The sequence below is a fragment of the Sinocyclocheilus rhinocerous genome, unplaced genomic scaffold (assembly GCF_001515625.1).
Source record: "Sinocyclocheilus rhinocerous isolate Xijiao unplaced genomic scaffold, SAMN03320098_v1.1 scaffold887, whole genome shotgun sequence".
In the NCBI taxonomy this organism is placed as follows: domain Eukaryota; kingdom Metazoa; phylum Chordata; class Actinopteri; order Cypriniformes; family Cyprinidae; genus Sinocyclocheilus; species Sinocyclocheilus rhinocerous.
The window spans coordinates 450,639-460,418 of record NW_015634028.1 but is presented as its reverse complement, the minus strand read 5'-3'; the positions used below and the strand labels follow the sequence as shown (position 1 = coordinate 460,418).

General features: G+C 35.3%; 1 protein-coding gene across 1 annotated transcript in view; it reads left to right on the top strand.

The window, feature by feature from the left end:
- Positions 1-9,780, top strand: part of myo3b (myosin IIIB) — a 157,112-nt gene that overhangs the window by 48,488 nt on the left and 98,844 nt on the right. Inside the window, exons 12-15 of the mRNA XM_016559089.1 lie at positions 3,506-3,661; positions 7,025-7,109; positions 7,476-7,592; positions 8,130-8,234. Coding sequence (XP_016414575.1) covers positions 3,506-3,661; positions 7,025-7,109; positions 7,476-7,592; positions 8,130-8,234 — 463 coding nt within the window. The remainder of the gene's footprint in view (positions 1-3,505; positions 3,662-7,024; positions 7,110-7,475; positions 7,593-8,129; positions 8,235-9,780) is intronic.

The window sequence follows — 9,780 nt, the reverse complement described above, 5'->3', positions numbered from 1 at the left end:
TGCCATGTGTTTCGTAGAGGGCTGTGTGAATGAAATGAAATTACATTCCAGTTATAAATGTGCATCTGATTACAGATAGCCTGGGATTACAAAAATTTGTATTTGAAAGAAAACCAGTTCGAAGGGAGCACAACCCACGCAAGCTAGATAATTCCGCACACAGCTGCTATTCCAGGTTTTCAAACAGAGATGGCAACAAAGAGGCAAAACTTACGGACTGCAGCTTTAACTTGAACAGTTTGCTAAACGTGCATTTTCATTTGTGAAAGTTACAATATTTACTTGAATTTGGCCAATATGGCAGTCATCTTTTACTTCATTCTGTGGTCTAAGGGGATAGTGAGTAGTGTTACCACGGTAAAGTCAAGTCAAATTACCTTTGTGAAGCTGCTTTGACACAATGTGCACTGAGCACAGAGATAAACAGGAAATAGCAGAATCAATTATGGAAACTCAGCTATGGAGATTCTGAGTCAGAGTTGTCTGTAAAGTGGCTCTAAAAGACAATAGTGTCATTATTTAGCGAAAGCTAATTATTTAGTAAAGCAAATAGAATTTGGCTGCTCGTGTGATCTCAATACATTGGCCCACATAAAGCTCCATGCATAAATAAAACAGTTTTTTTTTTAAGCTTACTGAAAAGTCTTCATCTTAAACTCCAAGTGAAAGGCTGCCAAAAATCACAAAAAAAGCCACCTAAACGTAAACAAACAGTCATTATATTAAGACTGTGTCTTAGTAACTAGTTTAGCATCCAATATACCCTTTGAATTTTTCATAGTGCAACGTCAATTTTTTTCAAGTATTTTATGTTAAAGTACTTTTATACTATTTTCTATTGTAATATAATAAGAAATGGCAAAACTGTACCAGAAACACAAATATATGATAACTACAAAATATCCTACAAAATTAGGAAATGTATTTTACTATTAATAAAATAGTTTAACATAAAATACTTGGATATTATTGAATACAAATAAAAAAATACATTTTATTTGAAAAATTCAAATGAGTTAAATTAGTAAATTACTTTTTATGTAATTTTAGTTTTTATTTAAGTTTACTTATGCTTCATGTTTAATTACAGCCATGGGTTGCATATAATATCAATTTATAATTATCAGACAACTTTTGGTGGGGGGATCTAGAGTTTCATGACTGAACTAGATATTTATTATAAAAAATAAAGCTGAAGATGCTTTGCTGTCCACAACCTATACGCTCCAGTGTCACTATTAAAAAAACAACAACATTCGTCTGCATAAATCTGTTTGTCTAATTATGATGTGATCATTAATTAAGTAAAGCTTGGAAAAAAACACATATACTTGCAGGAAAAAATTACAATGCATCTCTCAGTATTTGTGTTTGGCACAATAAATCAACTTCAGCCCAGATGAGGGTTTTTATAAGTGTACAGGGACACAACGTTATCGCGAGGTGCCGGCTGTTTGTTCTCTGCCTGTGTGTACTATAACAGCACGCTGTTTTTCCTGCATTATCAAACTCCTCGGAGGAAGATAGCAGCAGCAAGCTCTCACTCGGAGGGGGAAGAGACCGCAGCGCGGGCTTCCGAACCCCGAGAGAGAGTGCTAGATAAGAGGTGAATGCATCGCAAAAAATTCGCTCTAAACATTCCACACAAAAGCGCGTCCCACATCCCTTGAAAATAGGGACATCGCAAACGGAGCTTGTGTGTGTACTATAACAGCACGCTGTTTTTCCTGCATTATGAATGCGTGTGTAATTGTGCAGCTGAATGGCCTCCACTCTGCTATCAGAGCCGCCTGCTGTTCAGAGCCTCAGCCATGCCGAGCACTAATGTCAGACCCCTGCGCCTATTTACAGCATTTAATGGGCTCTATGGCTGGTCTCAGCACAGCCGTGGTTTCAGTCTAGAGAAAAGCAGGCCACTGAGATTTAGACGGACACTGTGGAAACAAGGAAAAACAAGGAAACAAGAAAAAAAATACAGACTGGACAGATGAGGAAAAATGGGAAAAAGAAAAGACATTTTGCCAAATTCAGTCCAGCTAATGACTACCCTTGTGGAAAAAGTACATTTTAGCATATAAAAAGAGTACTTGTTGCACAAATGGTAACACTTTACAATAAGGTCCATTAATTAACGTTAATTATTGCATTAGCTAACAATGAGCAATTTGTTACAGTATGTGCTTATCTTTGATAACATTAATTAATAAGTTCAACTGTTCATTGTTAGTCAACATCCATTAAGTAATATAAACAGACACAACTTTGAATTTTAATAATGTATTGGTAAATGTTGAAATTAATATTAACTGAGATTAATAAATGCTTTACAAATGTACAAATATACAAATATTTTCCATTGTTACTTCATGTTAACTAATGTAGTTAACGAATGTTAACAAATGGAACATTATTGTAGAGTTACCGCTCAATTAAAAAAACTTTGTTTTGATACAATTGATCGCATATTAATTGCAATTAAATGAAATGTATTAAAGTTTACAATTAAATTAAATGCAATTAGTTTAAATTTAGAGTGCTTTCAGACCCACTTAAGTAGGACTTAAGTACATCTTTATGTAATTTCAAAATTAATTCTACTGTATTTTAAAAATGATTACTGTATTTTAAAAGTGTACTGACAAGCATTTATGGTAAACTAAATATATTTTAATGTTATTTTCCTTCAAACGTGTATGTCATGTATTTAAATATATTTGTAATTTAACATTTGTAATAATAAACGTGGAGTTTAGTTCATTGTATGATAAATACATTCTAGATAAATACTGTAAGTACAAGTACAAATACCATACTAATGCAAGTAGTTTCCATGTGCTTTAGTACAGTATGTTAGCCAACACATCAAAAGAAGTGCACTTCTTTAAAGCAAGACAAAATATTATTTAATCATACATTAAAGTGTACATTAAAGCAAAACCTTTAACCTTAATCATTACAATTAAGGGTACAGCTACAATGCATCGTGAGAGGAAATACATGCTGTTCGAGAGATCATAAAGAAATATGAAAATGGTGTCATGAGACATGATCAACAGGTAACCACGGTATCTGAGCAGGAGGACACTTGCATGCATGTAGTCCAGAACAACAGAGACAGGCCTGAAGACACATGATAACACTGTTTACACTGGATACTATGGTGATGAGAGAGAGAGAGAAAGAGAAAGAGAGAGACAGAGAGAGAGAGACGGCTGGTCAGATGTTCAGTTCAGACCTCACCGAGCTTCTGGTCATCGTGTCAGACACTGGAGCTATATGACGATGTACAGGTGACTTGTTTAACCTCGCTGAAGGCCTTTACATGATTATACAGGACCTTTTACTTGTTCACTTTGTACATTTTTATTTATTGATTTCATGCTAATTTCCTTGTCATATATGGGGAGCTGCTGCTGTTATGTGTCGTCTGTGACATTGTATGCTTCTCTGCTTTCTGTTTGTCTTCTCTTCGATTTTTCTCCTTCATCCCTTCTCTTATCTGCAGGTGTTTGATAAAGGATTTTGAGACACGTCCATCAGTGACGCATCTGCTGGAGCATCCATTCATTAAACAGGCTCATGGAAAAGACACGTCGCTCGGACAGCAGCTGTCGGTCCTCATCCGCGAGCAACAGGACGTGGGCAACCGGATCAAGACCAGGTACATCCTGCCCACAACACAAACCGCAGGCCAGAACAACACTGTGACCTCACAGCTCTTTCCTGAAATGAGATCGAGATGTTCATGAGGTAGAGAAAAACACATTACATCACGTGCTTTAAAAAGGCTGACCGTGAAACATCACCACTTGAGATTGTAAATATACAGGTGGATTAAACAGAAGTATTCTTTTTTTTAGGTTTATAATAGTCTGCCATAGACTGTCATTTTGAAGAGCTTTTCAGTGACTTCTGATTCGTCTCAGGGTCAGACCAAAGATCTGGCAGCCTTGACCATGACAGCTGTCATTGACTTGCGTTTATCACTGTCCTCTGTAGATGCAGAGCTGTCGCGCTGGATTTATCACGTCTAAATGTGAAACAGTGAGACTTGCTGTTGTGACAGTCTAGAAATATATGAATCAGAGCAAACAACCTGTGTGCTGAGGGTTTCCTCGTTCCAGCAGATGGCAGTATTATCTGTGGAGGAATGAAGCTCCTCGAGTTTATTCTGAGAGGCTGGCATACAGGAGCATTCGATTCAGTCGGATGGCATCACTTCAACAGCGTATAAGTCAAACGAAACGGATATCTCTGATGCTGTTATAGACGCAACATTAAAAACGTAATGAAAGAGTTTCCACTGGCTTCACCTTAAAGGTTTTCATTTAGGCCCCTAAAATCCTGCAGATCTTATAGTCTTGTATTACTTACTCTCTGGGCCCAGAGGAGAGGAGAGGGGGCCAAAATTTTGTCCCAGGCCTTTTGAATTTAAATGACAACCCTGCCTATAGTATTCACACTAGCTGAGTTATAAATTAACTCAAATTGGCCTTTAGATTTGCATAAAAATGTCTATTGCTGAATTTCAAATATAAGTATATTGAGCAGTGTAACATATTTTGTTTACTGTATTCAACAGCTTGATAAAATCTGGCCTTTCACATGAAAAACAGGTGAACATGATTTATTATAAGGTGGCTTATATTTGTAGTTGATTTGCTTCACCAAAAAAATAAAGAAAGAAAGAATTACGCTACTACCATAATAATAATAATAATAATATTGTGAAATATTATAACAATTTAAAAACTTTTTTACTTAAGTATATTTTAAAATGCAATTTATTCCTGTTATCAAAGCTGAATTTTCAGCATCAGTGTCCTTCAGAAATCATTCTAACATGCTGATTTACTGATTTACTGCTCAAGAAACATTTCTTATTATTATCACTGCTGCTGTTTTCAACATTGATAATAATAAGAAATGTTTCTTGGGCAAATGTTTCACGCTGCTTAATATTTTGTGGAAACTGTGATGCTTTTTTTTCAGGATTTTTTTGTAGATTAAAAGTTCAAAAGAACTGAATTTCTTTAAAATATAAATCTTTTGTAACATTATAAATATTTACTGTCAATTTAATGCATACTAAATAAAAAAGGGCTATGGCTGTATAATGCAGTTAAAAAAGTAGATCTTAAAAGTCGAGATATGCTTGTGAATTAAAAACAAAACAAAAAAACATCTAAAACAAATCCAGATCTTATCTTTTGTACTACATATACTCCAAAGACAATTAATATTAAAGATATTATATTGAAGTATTGCTACGTTCTTAAAGATGATCCAAAACTTAATGGGATATTTAAGAAGGAACCATTAATTACTTAAACAAAGTTGTAAAAGTGTGTTCTACAAAACAGATTTCACAAAATACCCTTACAGGTCAAGTTTTATTGGGCAATTTTAAATGTGGAAATTGTGTTAATTGTGAATTCACAAAAAAAAAATAATAATAATAATTATTATTAAAGTTCCCTTCATCACGAGTGGTGCTGAATTCGTTTTCATATTTTTGTACACAGTTTGCTTCCATGCACCTTGTGAATTGGTTAAGTTGAGCTATTAACTTGTTCTGAGAAAGTGGGGGCTGGTACGCTCTGTGATTGTGAATAAACAGTCAGAGGGTTGCCAGATTGTAGCCCTCATTCCCCAGGCCACATATAATCTGCTAGCCTGATAGTGACAGAGCCTTAATGAGATTATGAGCTTGGCTGTGCTCTCTCTGTTTAGTCACTGATGGCAAATATCAGTGAAGTGATTACAGAGTGAGGGAACACTGATGCACACAGGAACAGAGCCACACACATATAAAGCGCAGTGCATCGTGTCTGTATGCTGTCATGTCCCCGGGGCCCGATGGGTTTTAAGAGCTGTGAATAGAGCAGCTGCTTCCTCATGATCTAAAGGTCAAAAATACAATAGAGGGTCAAACCCTGATGAAGTGCATTCACTACACGCTATAATAGCCTTTATACCCCAGAGGATAGACCTGCATCACACCCTGATACCGCACACAGGAATGGCATGGCTAGATGCTTAGTTTTTTTTTGGTGTTTACTAAGTCGAGCATCACTATTACTGTTCCTAAAACGTAGAGTTAAGGATTCGAACAAACCTCTAACACTAAACATTTGCCTTGCATGTAACTAACTAGTCCTACACTATTTGTGCTATGGACGTCGATGATACTTCAAATCATGCAGTTTATTAATGTGTGCTATTACATTTGAGTTACATTTTGGACCAGCTAGTTGATAAAATGCCCAGAAAAATAAATAAATAAACCCATAGACTTACTCTTACCGTTCAGTTAGATTGTTTTAATTAATTGAATTAATGCATTAAATTGATCAAAATGATAATAAAGACATTTATAATGTTACAAAATATTTCTATTTAAAAAAAATGTTCTTTTGAACATTCTTTATCATCAAGAATCCTTACAAAAATGTTAAGCAATTGTTTTCAACATTGATAATAATCTGAAACTTTTCTTGAGCAGCAAATCAGCATATTATTATGATTTCTGAAGGATCATGTGTGTCACAGAAGACTGGAGTAATGATACTGAAAATTCAGCTTTGTATCACAGGAATAAATTACATTTTACAATATATTCAAATAGAAATCTGTAGTTTTAAATTGTAATAATATTTCACAACATTACTGTTTTGACTGTATTTTTGATCAAATAAATGCAGGCTTGGTGAGCAGAAGAGACTTTCAGAAACATTATAAAATCTTACTGACTCCAAACAGTCAAGACTAGAGACTAAAGACTAGAGTATCATATCACACTTGTGGGCTCTTTTGTCTTTAGAGGCCAGTAAACACCTACCGACCCCACAGAATATCCTAGAAATTGCATAGCAATGCCCTGGCAATCTCCAACAACAGCCTAGAATCATGGCACTGAGTTTTAAATTTCCTTAAAAAAAAAATGTAATTGTTTATGATTTAATTGATTTTCTAGTATTTCATGTTTAATGAAGCGGTAACATTGCTGTATTGTCTTTTCTAGGCATGAGCGGATCAATACTCGCAAAACCCTGATCATTGAGAGCTGTCCTGATGATGATCTGGTGGACCTGGAGGTTTTAGATGAGGTATTTAGAAGATTTGCCTGAAATCTAAACAAAGACTTTCATTTTATTAATCATACAGACATATTTATTATTATTTTTTAGATGTAAACGCAACATGAAATCAAATTGACCTTATTTACTTTCTTAATACATGTTCCTGGACTTATTTTGCGAGATCAGTGAATGTTATTCCAAATCATAACATAACTCCATTAAAAATGCCTAAAATTGCAAAAGTAAAATGAGTTGCCTTCATGTTGACTTTAAAATGAGGTGAAATTCAATATACAGACCATTACTAAACCGTCTCAAATTATGTGAATTCAGTGAATCTTGTAGTATAAACAACAAAGAAACATTTCCATCTCCAGCATTTCTCTTTTCTAGGAAACAATCATTGCACATCTTCAGAGGCGGTATCAGGAGCTGCAGATCTACACATATGTTGGTGACATCCTCATAGCGCTTAACCCTTTCCAGAACCTCAACATCTACTCTCCACAGGTGAGAGCAGCAACATCAGGCTGTGCAGTAGAGCAGTGTTTCTCAACCAGGGTCCGTGGACCCCTAGTGGTCCTTGACGTAAGGCCAGGGGGTCCATATAAAGTATGAATTTTTGTATAAATTTTGTATATTTTGACATGACATGTTCCCATGAAAGAAAAATCCAATATAGCTGATGATATGGCCAAATACTGGACAAGTCAGCTAACTTGAATTATACTTCACTGTATTTGGTCCTCACAAAGACACACAAATGATACATAGATGAGTCAATTTTGTTCTGGGGGTCCTTGAGGATGGTTCTGAATTGGACTGGGGTCCGGTACGCCAAAAGGTTGAGATTCACTGCAGTAGAGCATAGTTCATGTCTAAAGCATACCATCTTTGTATAACCATTTTTTGGTGAAATGCATGATCCACATCACACTTTGTAACAGTTGTGTGGGAGCCACTTCAAGCTGGCTTTCAGAATCAAAGCTTCCTTGTAGGGAGTGAACTAAGATGTAGTTGTGTGTCTGAAAACGCCTCTGTTCTCAGTTCTCAAAGCTCTATCATGGGATGAAACGCTCCACTAACCCCCCGCACATCTTTGCCACCGCTGATGCAGCCTATCAGAGCATGGTCACCCTCTCCAAAGACCAGGTACTGCTTTCTGTGTCTGCACTCTCGTTCCTAAAACAATGTAGAGTATATCTAAGGCCATGTCCACACGTACACGGGTATTTTTAAAAATTGAGTTTTTCCTTCTTCCGTTTTAAAAAAAAATCTCCGTCCACACGAGAACGCAAACGCATGCTATGAAGCACTGTCAAGAGCATGCCAAACCAACAGGTGGCGATATAATCTCAACAGTAAAGCCCTGTTGGCCAATCAGTAGCCTGAAAAAGTTTCCAGTAGGCGGAGATAACAGCGCAGGTTCCGACGTCACAAGCCAAAAACTCCAGTTTCGCGGTCTACACGACAACACTGCAACCAAACGGCCAAACCGCGTAGAAAAAAAATAACCGCGTTCGTGTGGACAGGGCCTAACATTCACACGGTTCATAGACATATATAGGTTGTCTTTAAATATGGTTTTAAATATCTATGTGGGGTTCACCAGTTGTCTCTTTTCTTTAAACAGTCTTCACACTATAGTTTATTTAAATTCGTTTTTTTTCTGAGAGAGAGCGAGAGAGAGAGAGAGAGAGAGAGAGAGAGAGAGAGATTAATATTTTTATTCCACAAGGACATAAAATTAGCCAAAAAGCGTAAGTCTTACAATGTTTCAAAAATATTCTATTTCAAATAAATGTTGTTTGGACTAGTGTTGATTTCGTTAATGAAAACTATGACGAAAAAGGTTAGTTGACAAGCTTTTTTCCCATGACTACCGAGACGATGACGAGACGACAATAAGCTCAATAAACGATAACTGTAACTATATCAACATGTAATATTGTTGGCGATAAAAGTCGAGACTGAAATGTATTTTTTTTTTAAACTGTACAAAAATCTCTTTATTTTCGTCGAAAAAAGGAGACAAAATATTATTGCGGACTGCTGTACACGCCTCTACTATGCGAGACTTCATGTGTGTGCGGTTGCCAGATACCAAGAGTTCAAATCCCCAAATCAGAGTTTCTCTGTTAAAAGGATGCATTTTATGCATAAAAAAAATTAAAAAAAATTCTGCATAAATTTTAAAAAAAATTAAGTTTTGCTTATTTTTTGCAATCTGGCAATCATGCACATGCGTACAATGTTGACTAAATATGATAATTACTAAAAAGTACATTTGACACAGGACTAAGACTGACTGGGCAATTCACCATTTCCAAAATATTATATCAGCAAAAATATTAATCAGCAAAACTGTTCTCAACATTGATAATAATAAGAAATGTTTTTTGAACATCACTATATTAGAAAGGTTTCTGAAGGATAAAAAAATACTGGAGCAATGGCTGCATTTTAAAATATTGAATATTAATATTGAAAACAATTCTTTTAAATTGCAATATTACTGTTGTAACTGTATTGATCAAATAAATGCATACAAGACTTATTTCTTAAACATAAAATAAATAAGTAAATAAATAAGTAAGTAAATAAAATAAAATGACATAAAATAAAATAAAATTACTGACCCCAAACTTTAGAACAGTAGTGTATGTGCATTATGGGAGAGTGCGTTTTTTTTTTTTTT